This window comes from Anopheles maculipalpis, chromosome 2RL (assembly GCF_943734695.1).
Source record: "Anopheles maculipalpis chromosome 2RL, idAnoMacuDA_375_x, whole genome shotgun sequence".
Classification (NCBI taxonomy): Eukaryota; Metazoa; Arthropoda; class Insecta; order Diptera; family Culicidae; genus Anopheles; species Anopheles maculipalpis.
In genome coordinates, this window is record NC_064871.1 from 78,733,670 (window position 1) to 78,750,795 (window position 17,126).

At 46.5% G+C, this 17,126-nt stretch overlaps 7 protein-coding genes across 8 annotated transcripts in view; 4 read left to right on the forward strand and 3 right to left on the reverse strand.

Moving 5' to 3' along the window:
* LOC126568029 (glycosyltransferase 25 family member) overlaps window positions 1–5,158 on the reverse strand; it is a 376,451-nt gene extending 371,293 nt beyond the window's left edge. For both annotated transcript variants that reach the window (XM_050224425.1, XM_050224426.1), the window contains exons 1-5: window positions 4,990–5,158; window positions 4,691–4,919; window positions 3,507–4,039; window positions 3,233–3,436; window positions 2,439–3,166 (exon numbers count right to left, since the gene is read on the reverse strand). In XM_050224425.1, the coding sequence (XP_050080382.1) occupies window positions 2,440–3,166; window positions 3,233–3,436; window positions 3,507–4,039; window positions 4,691–4,919; window positions 4,990–5,087 (1,791 nt within the window). In that variant the 5' untranslated portion in view covers window positions 5,088–5,158 and the 3' untranslated portion in view covers window position 2,439. The remainder of the gene's footprint in view (window positions 1–2,438; window positions 3,167–3,232; window positions 3,437–3,506; window positions 4,040–4,690; window positions 4,920–4,989) is intronic.
* LOC126568579 (histone H3.3A-like) overlaps window positions 1–17,126 on the forward strand; it is a 537,920-nt gene that overhangs the window by 513,503 nt on the left and 7,291 nt on the right. The gene's annotated exons all lie outside the window — the stretch shown is intronic.
* The window catches only part of LOC126568601 (uncharacterized), a 447,537-nt gene that overhangs the window by 360,286 nt on the left and 70,125 nt on the right, over window positions 1–17,126 (forward strand). The gene's annotated exons all lie outside the window — the stretch shown is intronic.
* LOC126568543 (uncharacterized protein C16orf52 homolog A) lies at window positions 5,864–6,521 on the reverse strand. The gene is made up of 3 exons (XM_050225039.1): window positions 6,404–6,521; window positions 6,129–6,341; window positions 5,864–6,051 (listed from the first exon to the last, which is right to left on the reverse strand). Exons 1-3 carry the CDS (start codon window positions 6,504–6,506, stop codon window positions 5,864–5,866), a joined length of 504 nt encoding a protein of 167 aa, XP_050080996.1. The 5' UTR covers window positions 6,507–6,521.
* On the forward strand, window positions 7,250–9,209 carry LOC126568085 (uncharacterized). Its single transcript, XM_050224503.1, has 2 exons — window positions 7,250–8,726; window positions 9,012–9,209. The coding sequence occupies exons 1-2, from the start codon at window positions 7,251–7,253 to the stop codon at window positions 9,204–9,206; spliced, it is 1,671 nt and encodes a 556-aa protein (XP_050080460.1). The 5' UTR covers window position 7,250; the 3' UTR covers window positions 9,207–9,209.
* Window positions 10,222–10,848, reverse strand: LOC126568557 (H/ACA ribonucleoprotein complex subunit 2-like protein). Its single transcript, XM_050225055.1, has 3 exons — window positions 10,683–10,848; window positions 10,546–10,618; window positions 10,222–10,466 (listed from the first exon to the last, which is right to left on the reverse strand). Exons 1-3 carry the CDS (start codon window positions 10,846–10,848, stop codon window positions 10,235–10,237), a joined length of 471 nt encoding a protein of 156 aa, XP_050081012.1. The 3' UTR covers window positions 10,222–10,234.
* LOC126567782 (membrane-bound transcription factor site-1 protease) lies at window positions 12,079–16,674 on the forward strand. Its single transcript, XM_050224080.1, has 4 exons — window positions 12,079–12,513; window positions 12,750–15,687; window positions 15,840–16,172; window positions 16,244–16,674. Exons 1-4 carry the CDS (start codon window positions 12,079–12,081, stop codon window positions 16,672–16,674), a joined length of 4,137 nt encoding a protein of 1,378 aa, XP_050080037.1.

Sequence of the window (17,126 nt, forward strand, 5' to 3'; positions counted from 1 at the left end):
CCAGACATTCAGTTAGGCCGATAACCGGCAAACTCATCAGACGCTCGTGGCGCTACAATTATCTAATCATTCCACAGCCCCATTTCAAACCTGCTCAATTCTACTCACGTGCTCTCGAAACCGGAATCGGAATAACGGCCGGAGTGGGGGAATCGTTTTGTTTACATCATTATCGAATTATTGCTTATCGCTCTATCGGTTCGATTCTTTAATTACGGTGCGATGTAGCATTGTTTAGAGAGAGGTTTATAAGATTATTTAAAATACAGTTTTACTTACCTTTAATGTACACATTGGTCTCTTCGCTCAAGAAGGAAAACTTTCAAATCACGCCCTTCAGGAAACGGAATTTAACATCTTCCAGAGTCGGAGTGTGCCATGCAGTGCATCGTACACTGGAGTGGCACATTCCTTCTATCAAACACGCCCTTTTCTTTGGAAAATTTTAGACGGTCAACTACACCGGATACCTATCCTGGTAGTATAAAAACTTCCACAAGAAACGCCGGAAGTGAACCTGGCCCGATTGACGCGCACGGTAGGAGATTATTACCATGGAAACCACACACACACGAACGCGCCATTCACTGTCGTGGTAAGCTTTTCTTCCCCATCGTTGATTTGCTTGCCTGAAATTGGAATTTAATCTATTTCCCTAGCCTTCTTTGGTCATCTAGAACGCACACAGGCACGGAGAGGAAAAAAGGCACCATCAATTCACATAATTTCACGCACTTTATGCTTGGCAGCACGAACGCACGTAAGCATCACACCATCCGCACAGCACGCGCGCGTTATCACAAACGAAGTTAGAGTAAACTAACTTCTTTTAGGGCTTTTAGAACAAAACACTAGGAAGAATCGCACACGCACCTATCGTTAGCATCCCAGGAAAATGCGACGACCACTTGCCAACTTGAAGTCAACTTCTGGCCAACTCTTCTTCGATCAGCTTTATGTTTGGCCCATGTTTTTGTGCTTTCTTTAGAGCGCATTCAATCGCGCATTCTTGCAGCCCTTAGGGGTGGAAAAGACTGGCTGGCTTGGCTGGGTAGGGCCGGGTAGGGTGTTTGCGCACCACAGAAGGAAGTTGTGTGTACTGATTTGACATTTCGTTTGTTGTTACGCCGCGCCAGCTTGACAGACAATACATGTAGCTATATTTTGCCTTTTATGCTTGTAGAAAAAACTCCCAAATATAAATCTGTGCCCCGCGCTCGAAGCATACACGGAAGCATAAAAAAAACAACACACAACTCCCTTTACACACACATACACCCAGTTTACGCACACGCTTGACCGACGGGTTACGCGATTCCATTCACAACTGCGCTTTTTATGATTTTTTTTTCTCTTCGTCTTCCATCTATTTAGGGTTCAGCACAGCACCACCGCTTTGAGCCGTGTGGAACAGCATTTGTGCGTGTATCACGGATGTTGCGTGAATGATACTGTTTGTTTTCTGTTTTCTTGCTTTACCTCACAAAATACTGCACCGGGAAAGGAGCGGCACACGTACGGCACCGACATACACAAACGCGACATTCACACTACACGAGGGACACAAACACAGACGAGCGTTCCAAAACAATTAAACAGCTCCCCGTTGCGGTTCACAAACACGAATGGAATGTTTTGACAGGCTGCAGAAAAGTCTTTCGCCGACACGCACACCGAACCGCAAGTAGCAATATTCCGTGTATTCGTACCGTGTGGGTCAAAGTGCAGGGGTGTTCAACTAAGCTGAACTAGAAGATAATTTCGTTATAAATTAGAAGGCAGACGGCCACGGCTAATTTCAAATTGTTCGAATTGATGCAAAACAATCAAAATATCTCAAAACTCAGATTTCAGCTTTCACACCATGTCCCGTGTAGTGTAGGTAGCATGTCTATGGGCCACGTTTTCAAAATGCGACTGCCATGAGAACCAGAAATTTTGATTTTGAAACCTTCCGTGTCCCATACCTTGTGAAAGAGGCGAAGGGTGTCTCAAAGATCCAAAGTCGCTAGAAAAGGAATAAAAAAGTGGATCGTGCCCTTAACGTGAAACGATGAAACCAATGACTACTACGATTATACATTTAGCAGCAGCCTACTATGTCTACAGAAAAGTATTCAACCTAGCACATTCGGATGTTACGGTACAGAATAAGCGGCCACCATTTTCCATTGGGGAATTAAAATATAAGATTGCATGATTTATTACTTTTAACTGTTTAATGGATTTAAAACAAATTCCATCTAAAAATTGGGAAACTTCTGCACAATAGCAATGTGTATGGCAAGTATCGTATGTGTGTTATGGCGGTTTCTTAAAATCGATTATAAGGCACATTAATATTATCGCAATTCTATTCCATCTACGATTCGAGTTCGAGTTGGTTCCGTCTTTTTGGTATAATGCTAACGAAATGGTCGTTCTCTTGTTTTTAGCACGCTATAGCTCACTGCGTCTATTCTTCGTCTCTAGATCATGCTCACCCTGACCGATCCCCGAATCGGCCAATAAGGTCGGTGAATTTGGCAACTGTTCCTTGTCACCTTTCTTTGGTTCGCTTGCTGGTACTTGTGCACCATCGCGTGTATCGTTATTAACCATCCCGGAGCCACCCTTGCTACCAGCACCAATCGTCGGTAGCGTCCCATCAATACGGAGTGAATCTTCCGTATCGGAAATGTATCCTTCATCACCGGTGTAGTGCGTCGGGTACAGCAACAATGGTGCCGCACTCCACGCACTCAGCGTACGATCCCGGAAATGGCTTGACCAGCTATCGTTCGGATGATTGTCGAACATGATCGGAAGATACTCGTCCACCGGTAGTAGCTTTCCAAGGGGGTTTTCCCGTAGCAGTTTCTTCGCACCTTCGAGCGATATAACGTACCCGAGCGTCCAGTAGGAATATCCCGCCTTTACCAAGTACTCCGATCCATCGATCCATTTTTCATCCTCTTCCTGCAACCGTTTCCGACCGAAGTAGATCAATTCCCAGCCACCGATACGACGTGCATCGGCCAGCACACCGTAAGCCCGTCGGCGAAAGAACGGTTCGAACCGGATATCATCCTCCAGCACTAGTACCTCCTGCTGATTAAGTCGTACCATACGTTCCCAGATGTTGTAGTGACTTAAAAAGCATCCGATTTCACCCATCGTCATTGGGCTGGAATAGGGAGATGTACGAAAATGATCAAATCGAGATCTAATAGAACTCTTGCAAGAAACGTACCGCTTGTGGAATGGATCGGCATAACCGGGCAGGAAGCGTATACCCATATCGTGCACTTTCTTATCGCTCAACTGCTTGCCATCAACGGCCGGAAAGTGTTCCACGTCCAGTCCGAGCAAATCGAAATGCTGCTTCATTTTCGTACGCCTCTCCGCACGACGCTCCAGATTGATCATGTAGATGTGCGAAAGTGAAAGTTTATCTCTGTACAAATGGAACCATTCGCGTTAGTATAAATTTTCTTATTCGATACAAATTCATCTTTAAACATTACTTTGGAACATCCGGTACAAATCGACCCAAATCCTGCTTCAGCTTCACCTCCCCATACTCATTCACGATGTAGCTCAGCACATTGGTCAGCTGTTCCAAATCTTTCCCCGGTACGGTTTCACCCGCTTCCAGCGGTACCATAATATAACCGTACAGCAGCTCATTGCACACGTGCATCGGGATTCCGGAGTAGTTTGCCGACATGGCAAAGATGATGATATCATCCACCGGACCATCGTACCGGCCAGCCGGCAGGTTTTTCCGCTCAAATGCGAGCTGACGAGTTTGGGCTATGTTGAGGCTAACCAGCACCGCCGTATGTACCATCGGTACGGGCCACTGGCCGACCTGGTCGTAGTTTAAAATCTTTTTATAATCATCCGTCCGCTGGTAGTAATAGTCCGGTGTCATACCGCACCAAAAGTTCGAATACAGGCCGTCGGACACGAGCATGGGGGCGACGATCGGGAGCTTGCGTTCGATCAGTTTGCGCAGCGTGTTGCTGTTTGTGAGGAAGACATCGGCATCGAGAAACTACGGACACAGAGACAGGGTGTGGATTAGAATACACTGTTTTTGCATGATCTTCAAAAATTGCAAACCGTTTCTGCTTGTTTTAAGTTTAGAACGTTAATTCAATCTATTTTGAACCTGTTTGAATCATTGCATCGACATTTTTACGTACCGCTCACATCTAAGCCGATAAATTCATGAAAAAGGTTGCAAATAATTGATCACAATGAATTTTACGTGGGTTCATTTCCACGATTCATAAGCCTGAACTGAGTAAAATCCAGTTTCCTTACAGTTATTCTTTTTTTGTCTCATTTAAGAAAACAGCAAACAATTAGGCAAGCTACAACTTCGTACTCCTGAATGATGAGGACTCATGGACCTGGCAAATATAAAAAATTGGCCTCGAAATTACTGCTTATTGCAATCATTCTAAATAATACCACGCACACATACCCAACATATCTTGAAAATGCAGCTGAATTTGATTTTTTGTTGCTATTTATGATTCCAAAAAGGTTCAAAATAGATTGAACTAACATTCTAAACTTTAAAAAGGAGAATAAGTTCATGATTTCTTGGAAGACATAGCCAAAAACCATGGCGGTGGTGGTTCTTATTTTGCTCTGTGTACTTTCGTACTGATAGTGGAAAGCCTTGGAAGTCGCTTACGAATATAAAGTCTGCCCACATTTTCCGCGCCGTCTGCAGTGCTTCCTGCTTTAGCCGTATCACATCGCTAAATCGTTCCTCGTTCCAGTGTGTGCTGGTTTTCTCGCTATCTCGCTTTCCTGGCTCGCTGCGGTACTTGAAATCTACGCTATGATACAGCGCGGACGTTCGTTTCAGCCATGCTTTAGTAATCTCGATGCTACGATCTTCATTATGATCCGATCGTATCCTACAAAAGAGGATTGCATTGCTTTATTTACTTTTTTTCAAGGCGTATTAAAGATTATACGAAAGCTCACCAAAGCGACATCCGATCTTTTGGATAGTCGAGATCTTCCAAGTAGGAGTAAAAGTATGGCAACGTGTGCGCTTTGTTCCGTACCAACACTGCCACCATTACGGTTGGTAGTTGCTCCGTAAGCTCTATCTGCTGATCGCTGCTAACGATTGTCGTCGTCGTCGTCAGCAGCAGCAACGGCACCACAAGTAACCTCAGCCTCGTCATCACCATCCTACCGAGCGTCGTAGCTGGAATTGCACCAGCACTGCATGAAAGCAAGGAACACATACGGCCTTCGATTTGTGCGTATTGAGTAACATTAACAACCACAATTAAAAACGTAACAATCACTAGCCCCGCTTGCAAGCACCGGGTCTGCCTGCCTGTTTCATATCAACTTCCGTTTCCGCTGCGTTATGAACGAAACAGATGAGTTTTCCGATCGGTCTTTATGGAGCCACGCACGCACACATACTACTGCTGCGGTCGCTAGACAAAACAAGATGCGGCAAACGTCAAACGGAATTATGCTGGTTTGTTTATGTTTTTGTTACAACCCACCACCACCACCCATCAAACATAGCTTGACAAAGATGTACAGGAACAAATATCGCACTGCAAATTTATTCTTTTCTCACTAATAATACACAGTTTGAAATCATTAACTTAATTATTGCCTAAAATAATACCCCTTAAACGCTATTACAAGCACTATTTATCCATCTCGTTTTTGGTTGGTTTCTCTGTCTACAATCCAACGTTCAATTCCATCGCTAGGAAATCAAGCAGTATTATCAATCCACTCAATGTAAACAGCACTGGGATGGGAACTATACGGGGGGAGGACATTAATACAGCATAATTTGAGATACATCGATATACGCCGTCCAGATTCAAAACTGCGGCAGACACACCTTCTCGGCAAACAGCTCCGATATGACCGTGATCCAAAGGGCCAGCACGAACATAATGTACGAGATGCCAACCTGATGCGAGTGTGGCAGATGGTACGGTTGTCCACCGATTTCATCCACATGAAATCCGAGCGGAAATATAACTGCCGCAAGACAAAACAGAACCACTGCGAGAAGACAAGAGAGAGACATGTAAACGTTCGATTTTGGAGACTTTTTTTTTACTTAAAAAGCGCATACTTACTTGCTGTAAAACCGACCCACCGTGCATAGGGAATCACATTACGATCCCAGTTGCTGGATGCCAGCAGAATAATGGTGGTAGTGATGCAGATGCAACCGACGAAAATGCATATCAGCGCAATAAACCACTCCGGCTGCAGTTCCGGCGTGAAGCACACCTGTGGCCGGTTGTAAAGCGTCATACATGTCCACATCAATCCCAAGCGCGTTTCACCTGCAACGAGTGAGGAAAGATAATTAAACCAACGTCGTGTTTAATAAGCTTCCCCGTAATACCTCCAACACTGGTCACTATCCAATCGGGCATCGCTAGGCTTACGATGGCACAGACATCCGCCGCCATAAACAGACCAGCGCTGATCGTCGTTAACTTGTCCATCCTTGGTTTATTACGCAGAACTTGAACCGTTATCGTCCTACGAAAAGTAAAAAAGTGCTGATTTACGAACGCATCTCCTGTAAGTACGCCTTTTTTCTTTCTTCACTGGCAACTGCAGCAAGTGAACAATTTTGCAGAATTGGAATGTTTATGTTTTGGACAAAATGTCATTTGAAAGGTTTTTTTCTTCGTTTCCTTTCATTCCTATAGCACTGTTGTAAGGTTTTACATGGTTGGTGTGAAAGATTGTGCATTAAGTTGTTAATAGGATTAATATTTTTTTAATTCTTGAAGGGCGACCTAGCCGTATAGCGGGATTAATTCTTATTTCTGAAAAAATCTTTTCTAATTTTTCAGCTAGTAATCGACTGTATTTGGAAGTTAAAAAAATAATAAAAACATTATACTTTCTCATCTAATTGGTCCACTCAATGCTTTTGCCTGAACCATTTGCAGTTCATCGTCGCTTTTTTTTCTGCACCGAAAAGTAAACAAACTGTCAACGCTATCGGAATTTTCATCAATTTTTCGTTTACCACTCGGTTTTGTTCAGTTTCAATTTTTTCGCGCCGCACGGAATCCTCTATTGGGATTCCGTTGCGCTTACCTTGCAACGGTTATCAAAATGGCCTATTGGTTCCGGGTTGGCAGTTTTCCGTAAATCATAGTTCTAATTAGTGCGTTTGCTCTTGTGTCTGGGTATAGTTATTGATAAGACAAGACAAAAGGCAAATCTCATTCAACATGAGCGATTTAGATGACCCACTAACCGGGCAGCAGCAGCAACAGCAACAACCTCTAACCCAAACCACCCCACGCAGTTCGCTCGGTTCGGGAGCGCTTTCCTACAGCAATTCCTCCATCTCACCCTCAACCAGTTCGAGCAGCTCCGGTTCAGCAAAATCCGCCGTCAGCGAGTGTTTAGGTGCATGGCTCAACTATCTGCAGATCATGAACAATTTGTGTGCGGCCGGTTACCGGCTAGCACAAACGATAGCCGCACTCGAGCCGTGGGCGTACTTCGATCAACCAAATTCCGCCACCGGAGCCGGTGGACCATCATCCGGTGGAAACAACCCATCAGGAGGTGGTCCCACTCCGCCCCAGTCACAGCAGCCCCAGATACCGCAGCTACCCTTTACAACCTCGCAGATACCATCACACATGGCCTTTCAGTTCATTACCGCCTGGGATGAGCTGGCCCGCGCATCCGTTATGGCCACGAGCACGGTCAAATCGCACATCGTGAGCGTGCTGCAGGACTTTAAAACGCAACCGCTGGCCACGGTTGAGCAGGAAGGCGAACTGCTACATATCAAGGAGTACAATCAGCTTATACTGCAGGACAACGCACAAACGATGATAAATCTGCAGCACCAGTTCTGTGTCGCTTCGTGTGATGCGTTTGCCCAGCTGATGTGCTGCTACCAGTGCCAAACGCAGGTTGGATTCCCGCACGATCCAGACTGTCCTATGGTGCAGCATCCGATGTCCGCCGCTGCGACGATTGCACGTACCGGTGGCGGTATAACGGTGGACCAGCGCTCCCAAACACCGTCTCCCCACTTTGGGATGAAAATGCAGGAAAACGCTCGGCTGTACGATCGGACGGGGTCAATTTCGACGCAGGGATCTTCCTCCGATCACGGTACGACGGCGTACGAGCAAACGCGTGGTCCTTCCCCGCATGATATTCGTGGCCCGAGTCCGATTCAGGGTTATTTGGATAATATACGTGGACCGCTCCCGAATCCGGGCCATTTATCGGGCATGAAGGCCCCATTCTATCGGGGGTCACGATCGCCGCTGAATTTTCCTCTGTTCACGCTGAATGGGCAACGGCGATGGTCGGAAGCGGCAGCAGGGGAAGTGAACTCGGAGGCGGCACTAGACCCCGAAAGTCAAATGCGTCGATGGTCGATGCCGTGGGAAGCGAAAGCCGATAAATCCACCGTTCACTGGAACCAAACGCGCCTAATGCCGATTTCGAAGCTTGCGGTGCCAGCCAGCGGCCCAGGACCAACACCCAAATCTTCGCTCGGCGATCGTAGCCAAAGCACAACGCCAGATTCAACCTGGCACTCGTCAATTACGAGCCAGGATGGGTTGGTGGAAGCGATACAGTTACTGTCCTGTCGGCCAATCCACCGGATGCAGCCGATGATGATGATGGCACCGCCAAACATAGGACCACCGTTCGTTGAGGAACCGTCAGGAATGGTAAGAGTGGGGCGGAGCTTCAAGAATAATGCAAATGGAGGAATTAGTTTAATGTTTTTGCATCAACAATAATGTAGTGGCGGAAACTCCGGAGTGGATTAATTAATACACCCAGACACCGGGGTTGTTAAATCCGGAGTAATCTGGATTCATCCGGAGTAATTACTCCGAACCAATCCTAGTAAAAATCCGCTAAACTCCAGAAGCCATGTTAATCCTACCCTGGAAAAAAACCAAGATTTACCCATGACTATAGTAATGTACTTACCTTCCTTCTCATTACAGCAGCAACAAGAATCTCAAAGTACGCTGGGCAATCCACCCGGAGGACTGTACGGTATCTGGACGCAACAGAATCCTCCGAGCGCTATCTTGCGCCAGTCCACCGCAGCAGGGACAATGCAGCAGGACCGCATGATACCGCTGATGAACTACATCCGCGAGCAGGATTCATCGATTGACGAAAATCCACCTAACTAACTCAATTCAGCTAACACACACACGACGAACAGACTAATTCTGTCTATACCGTGTTTACTAATCTACTACTAAAAAACAAGGTAAAGTATTCCATTTGTAGGATTCATAAGGCCAGATATTAGGCATCTAAACCATACCAAAGCATCAAGTTTATACCAAAATGCGAGGCATACATTATTGGAATGCAAATTTTATACAAGAAAAGCAAACCAAAACGAATGCGGGAACATGATTTTACGCGAACAATCCGCAAACTTTCTCATCTATTTCGATATAGTGTTGTTTAAATGTGTAACCCATATACCTAGAGCAAAGCGGATATTATTCTTTACATCATTGCCACGAGGTCTGAAGTAATATTGGTATTCACAGCATCATGACAACGCTCATAACGATATTTGCATGTTAGGACTATTATTAACTAGAATATTTGTACTTGAATTTCTCACTATGTGTCGTGTTCTTTAGTCGTGGTTTCGTGGATAGTGACACAAAAATTTACTTAAAAAAAAGTTTGTTTTCTTCAACCAAGATGGTGTTAAACTGATTTATCAATTTTCCCCAAAATCATGGCAAAAAATTATCCATTTTTCAGCACAGTGTAGTTTGGTTATTTATATACATTTGACCATTTAATTGTTTAAAAATTCAATAGCTATATAGCATGTGCGCGATAGTAAAAGAAAATTACTAATGTAGATGTACATGGAAGATTTATTGGGTTCTCGGTATTGGACAAAATTTATCTGGTGGACTAATTATATACGTTCGATAGTAGTTCAGTAATACAAAACTTAATAAATCTGGCTGTCCAATCACGAACTTATTCACTTTCCGATTGCTCGTAACCGAAAAATTATTTTTCATTCCTTTCTTCCGGTATAAAATTCATAAATTGAATTCAAAATGTGTGTGTGTGTAAAAACATATGATGTTTAAAGAAATATTCTTGTAATATTCCTCAACGATTCAGATTTCGATTTAAATTTAAAACATACGGGCCACTGTGGTTCCAATCGGCAAGCTGCTCACGAAGGTATGGGAAGGGTTGAAAGTTCTACCTTAAGCTTATCGTACTGTTCCTGATAGTCGGGATGCTCGCGGATCAGCATAGCGACCGTACCACGCTTCACACCCATCGCCGCACCAAGATCCTTCCGGCTGGGCATGTAGCAGTAAGGGATATTCTTCTCTTCGCACACTGCCGGCAGATGGCACATGATTTCGATCGGTGTCACATCACCGGCAAACACAACCAGTCTGTGTGGAGATAAACAATAGCAAATGCTCACATTTTTTCATCCTCCATTACAATGATCAGCTGCGAACAACCACTTACCCAGTCTCGCCCTTCCGCAAGCGTATCTGTACATCCTTTAGCCCATTGCGCAGATAGTTTTTCTGTTTCGATGCTGCAACCAGTTACGCAAAGCTATAATACATGTCCAACGAACTCACTGCTCACTTGGAACTTACCTTTTTCAATGAGTTTGTGTATCTTTTTGGTCAGCTTCTTGGACGCCATCGGTTGCGCGATTGCGCTCGCATTCCGTATCTTTTCCTCGTACGAATCCTCCTCCTTTACGATGGACATATCGACCTCTTCGCCGGCCTCCGTCTTTTCCACCTTTACTTTACCCATTGCAATATGTTATTGTAGTTAAGTATACACTTTATTCACTTTACTTTCCGGCGTTACTTTCCGGACCCGGCACGTGTTTGGCTCGCACGCAGATGTGTGGGGTGTTGCTTCGTTTGACAGCAAAACAAAGTGCCGCGGTTGACAGCTGTACCACCGTTATGTTGGTAGCCATGTTTATGCGTACTATTGTAAGGTTCTAAGTTTCTAAATAAAACGGAATTTGTTTAGCTGCTAAATAAAGAAATAAAATAAGCTGCTAAGCTGAATATTACGAAAATACATAATAACTCGAAGAATGCATTAAAAAGTAGAGGAATGCGAATGGGTGTTATTTTATATTATTTATTTACATCTCAGGATCTACAAATGTCATCCATTTATAGCCTACCTCTGCGCTTCTCCTTCTCCACCCAACACGCTCAACTATTCCGTCGGGCTTGTTTTGCGTGAAAAAAGCAACACGGAAAAGGCCAACTTGTCTGCATCTGCAAGGGTAATTATCGTGCCAGAATGTGAAACAAACCCTTTGCAGACAGCTTCAGATTGTTCCTCTAATCGGAGATGCTCGAGAAACACAGTGTTTGTGCATATAAATTTATCTGAAACTAGTACAGTTTTGCGTATGTGTTGTTGAGGAACATATCGAAGCAAAAAGAAAAGTGAAAATACCACTAAATTGGTGCAGTACCCAGCAAGAAAAGTGCATCCGTGTGTAGTGCGAAGTGCTTTTGTGTGGCAACAGTATCCCAATTCCTCGACAGCCCTACAGTATCACTCTTTCTTATCGGAGTAGATAAATAAGGAAGCTATTACAAGCAGAAAAAGTGTGAAGCCCTTGGTGTTAGTGCGTAGCAGTGAAAGCGTCGCAGTACATGGTGGAAAATGTAGAGTCCGCAAGCCGAAATCCGAAAATCCGTGCAAGTGTAAGTTTTCCTAGAGGAAATAAACATTCTTGTAGATTGAAAGTTGCGCCCTGCTTTGCTTACACAAAAACAACATCCCGCAGCTAGACAGAAATAAATCCCCCGTGCGGTAAAAGGGAGGTGAACTGAAAAAAACAAACCATCCGCACACACCCACTAACTCCCCATCGCCTTAAATGTATCGGTCGTGGCATAAACGTAACGGCTGCTGCACATACAAACAGATGGGGTGCCGCCGGGTGGGATTGTGCTAGAAAATTTCCACCTGTCCGCGCCTGTTGGTTTACCAGTGTCCTCCGGAGAGAAGATGAGAATCCGGCTGGTGAGGCTGCTAACCGATGGAGCATTTTCGCTGGCGTTTCTGATGCTTCTACTGCTGCTGTTGACGACAACAACAACAACCTCCGGCACCACAGTGTCAGCTGGCGTTAATAATAGCTCCACCATCAATCAATCCTTCGCGTCGGGACATGCCGGGCGCGGTACGTTAAGTTACAATAGTTCTGCGGATGCTGGCAACCGGTCGTCGTCGTCATCGGCCACGATCGAGCAGCACACCACAAAACCATGCTGTGATAGTAATAGCACCGACCGGGCATCCAGTCCATCCACCCGGACGCATCGTGTAGTGATAGAATTTTCCACCAAAATCGTCCAGAATGAGTACATCGTGCAGTTCAATGGTTACTACAAGCCGAAGGAGCGCGAGAGCTTTATCCAGAATGCCCTGAACGGCTCGAAGGTGGGTTTAGCAACTAGTGATGAGTTCTCTGAAAGGCACCCACGGTTCCAATCCAGGCTCCAGCACGTGTAATCCCATTTCCGGTTGAAAAGAAATGGAATCACCGTCCCGAAGCGGTTCAACTGCTCGGAATCGTCCGGAACCAGTTCCGCCTTTTTGCTCGTTTCCCCATCTCTAGCAACAGTCTACTTGTTTGGTTTGATCATTTGAATACAGTGTTTTTTAAATACTTTTAGGTACAGAAATGGCGCATCTTGCCACGCAACAATCCGGCCCAAGATTTCCCAAGCGACTTTGACGTCCTCACGCTCGAGGAAGCGGTTGAATTTGCGGACGATGGACTTGCGATGCTGCGTACGCATCCTTCGATTAAAAGTATATCTCCACAGCGGATGGTTCAGCGTGCGTTAAAGTACGTACCTTTACGACAATCGGAAATAGATTCCGCAAATGAGGCCACCAATGAGGAAAACGAATCGGACGACCAGGAGATAGAACCACCAGAACCGGACCTGGATGAAGATGACACTGAAGCGAACGATTTTATCGAATTCCTTCAAAAGCGTCGCCTAGCAACGGAGCAAGATGCGCCTCTATCGCAACCAGGACCACCACCACCTCCACCCCAATCCCCGAACCGCCACACGAATCGACGCCTGCTACGTGCAATTCCTCGGCAAATAACGGCTCTACTAAAAGCGGATGTCCTATGGAGTATGGGAATAACTGGGCAAGGCGTTAAGGTGGCCGTATTCGATACCGGCCTAGCCAAATCGCATCCCCACTTCAAGCGCATCAAAGAGCGCACCAACTGGACGAACGAAAAAACGCTTGACGATGGTGTAAGCCACGGTACGTTTGTCGCCGGCATTATTGCGTCGTCCAAGGAATGTCTCGGCTTTGCGCCGGATGCAGAGTTGCACATATTTCGCGTCTTTACCAACAACCAGGTTTCCTACACCTCGTGGTTCCTGGATGCGTTCAATTACGCGATCCTGAAGAAGATAAATGTGCTGAATCTAAGCATCGGAGGACCAGATTTTCTCGACCAACCGTTCGTGGATAAGGTGCTGGAACTGTCCGCGAACAAGGTGATTATGGTGTCGGCGATCGGCAACGATGGACCACTGTACGGGACGCTGAACAATCCGGGCGATCAGATGGATGTGATTGGCGTCGGTGGAATGGATTATGCGGACAATATCGCAAAGTTTAGTTCGCGCGGTATGACTACGTGGGAGCTGCCGTATGGATACGGTCGGCTAAAGCCGGACATTGTTACGTATGGAAGTCAGGTAAAAGGAAGCAATCTGAACGGAGGCTGTAAATCACTTTCCGGAACGTCTGTTGCATCGCCCATGGTAGCTGGTGCGGTAACGCTGATTGCGAGCGGTGTACTTGACCGGCCGGAAGTGGATCTGAATCCTGCCTCGATGAAGCAAGCACTTATTGAGGGTGCTCAACGATTAACGGATAACAACATGTTCGAGCAAGGGCATGGGAAATTGAACATTCTGAGGAGCATGAAGGCGTTGGCAGCGTACCGACCGCGTGTAACACTTTCTCCGGCGTATCTGGACTTTACGGAGGATTACATGTGGCCGTACACAACACAAAGTTTGTACTACAGCTCCATGCCGGTCATAGCGAACGTTACGATCTTGAACGGGATGGGTGTGATTGGACGTGTGATCAATAGACCCACCTGGCATCCGTACAGCAACGAGCACGGAGAATTGCTGAACGTTTCTATTAGCTACTCGGAACAATTGTGGCCCTGGTCCGGTTGGATGGCGGTACATATAGGGGTGAATGAAGCGGGACGTGGTTTTGAAGGTATTGCTCAGGGTCACATAACACTCACCGTACAAAGTCCAGCGGATGGTGAACATGAACGGGAACCACGTAACGGTACGGTCAGTTTCGCAATCAAGGTACGGATCATTCCACAACCACCAAGACAGAAGCGTATCCTTTGGGATCAGTACCACAGTTTACGGTATCCACCCGGATATCTCCCACGCGATAATTTGAAAATCAAATCCGACCCACTAGACTGGCGAGCAGATCATGTCCACACCAACTTCAAGGACATGTACACCCATCTCCGGAATGCGGGCTATTACGTGGAAGTCCTCGGAGCACCCTACACCTGCTTCAATGCGTCACATTACGGCACACTGCTTGTCGTAGATCCGGAAGAAGAATTCTTCCCAGCAGAAATAGCTAAACTCCGCCAGGACGTGCTGGACCGGCAGCTGAGCGTGATCGTGTTTGCCGACTGGTACAATACGTCCGTTATGCGACGAATCAAATTCTACGACGAAAACACCCGCCAATGGTGGATGCCGGACACGGGTGGTGCGAATGTACCTGCGTTGAACGATCTCCTACGTGAGTTTGGCATTGCACTGGGTGATCGGGTTGCGGATGGATATTTTGATATGCGCGATCATCGAATGTATTATGCTTCTGGGGCGAATATTGTTCGCTTTCCGGTTGGCGAGGGTACGATCTTGATCGAGCGAGATCTTCTAGACGAAGGGCTCGCCATAACGCAGCCGGATGAGTCACGATCAAAGGTACGGACACGGACCGCAATTTTGGGCATGTTGCAGACGGACAGGAGAATGTATGCAAGGTTGCAACCGGCTACACCAAACCCGGAAAGTCCTCCAGTTGCACCACCGGATGAGACGCTTGAAGAGTTGGAGGAGGAAAATGGCAAGAATGATCAAGGGGCGATCATTAACAAGCGAATTTTGCTGAGTGCTGCTGTAGGGGGAACGGATGTAGAGGAAGACGAGGATATCCCGAACGATGGTGGGGAGTTTAATCGGGATGATGTAGCGAATCGGATTGTTGCTGGAGATGAACCACTCCCGGAGGATGAGCGGGATGCGGACGATATTGGGCAGCTGTTGCGCGAGAGAACGAAAGCGGCCGCTCACAAGCAGCAGCAGAATGCAACCACGGCCCGGACAGCAAATCGTCCCGAACCGACGGCCGGTGGACGCATTGCACTGTACGGTGATTCGAACTGTCTCGATTCGACGCATCTGGAGAAGCCATGCTTTTGGCTGCTGGATTCGTTGCTCGAGTACACGATGACGGCCCATGTGACGAGCTTACTGCGAGATCTTAACGTTAGCCGACAGACGGAACAAATTGAAGGTAAGTTGAGCTTACTGGTGGGCCGGCTGAGAACATCCCTAAAGTAAGGGATCCAAGTAAGCATGCAAATCTCAGAAATAGAAGTGATGGCGCCCTCTAGATGTGAACTGGTTAAACTAAATGCTGCTTCTCTTCTGCAATTTCTTCCCCAGAAAACGTGAAGCTACCTCAGCGCATGCCGAACAACAATCTGCACCTATACTCGAAGGTCCTTGTCCCGCACACCGGTGGAAAGCGACCATTGCCCACCTGTCAGCGGCTAGAATGGGAGTTTCCGGTCACGCTAAACATGTCCACGCTAAACTTCGGCACCGGTCCGAACGATCGATTGCTTATCCAGGAACAGCAGCAGCAGCAGCAACAGCAGCAACTGCTCGTTGTGCAGCAACGTCAGCTTAAACAGGGACCACCCCAGCCAATGTTGCCGCTTGTCGGCAACGAGCTCGTCTACAGCAGCCGGGGCCGTCGATTGGAGAGTCAAAAGGGTACGCTTGAATGAGTGATGGGTAAATCACCATTTTTCCCGGCGTCTGATTAATTGCAATTTCTTCCTCAGGAAGTTCCGTGCTCGGTGCTAACGACGAACCAGACGTACCCGGATGGCGCAACAAGAAAACGGACAAAATCCCTCCAAATGCACCACCGAACGCTTTTAATGGACCGTCCGGTGCGTCACCGACCGCCGGCACACCGATGGCCGTTGGTGTGAAGATTATCCCACTGGCCGGAGAAGGTGTTGATGGTGCCACCGAAGACGTCGACTATTATGCGGAAAGTCGAGCAAGACATGGGAATGCTGGTGGAGGAGGTCCAAGCGGTACCGGTGGGATTGCTAGTTCGGGACCATTCTATTGGTTGACCGGGTCGAAGAGTGTCCTAATGGTGGCGTTGTTCGCACTGCTGGCACTTCTAAATTGGGTACGCAAATCGAAAGGACTTACGATTAAGCGACGGCTTAACTATGTTTTCAAGAAGGTTGGCTTCTAAAGGCAGGCTCAGGAAGAGAGAGCCTGTTTGAGTGTGTGTACGGCTATACCAAAACGATACAACGATAGACAGTAAGGAGGAACGCTATGTTCCTTTGTAGGGCCCTAGCGATCAGTGAGAAAAGCGATTGCGGAGATGTAGGATGTAGTCTAGGATAGATAGTGCCTGGCCCCGCTCAATGTTGTTTTATGTTCTTGTTATATTTTCTACCTGGTTGTTTAAGTTTCCGTCAACCGTCAAAAAGCATCCCAGCAGTTTGGGAACAGGGTAGTTTTTTAGGGTCGTCATCTGAGTTTTATCATCCGTTTAGCTTATCGCAAGTTGTATTTAATGTAGACGAAAAGGTGCTGTTTATTTTACGTGTAGTCTTAGGTGGTAGATATGTGTTTATTTCTGTTCTGTTTTTGTGCAAAACGTTCGTTGAGGACGCTACTTCCAACAGTGTGGAAGTA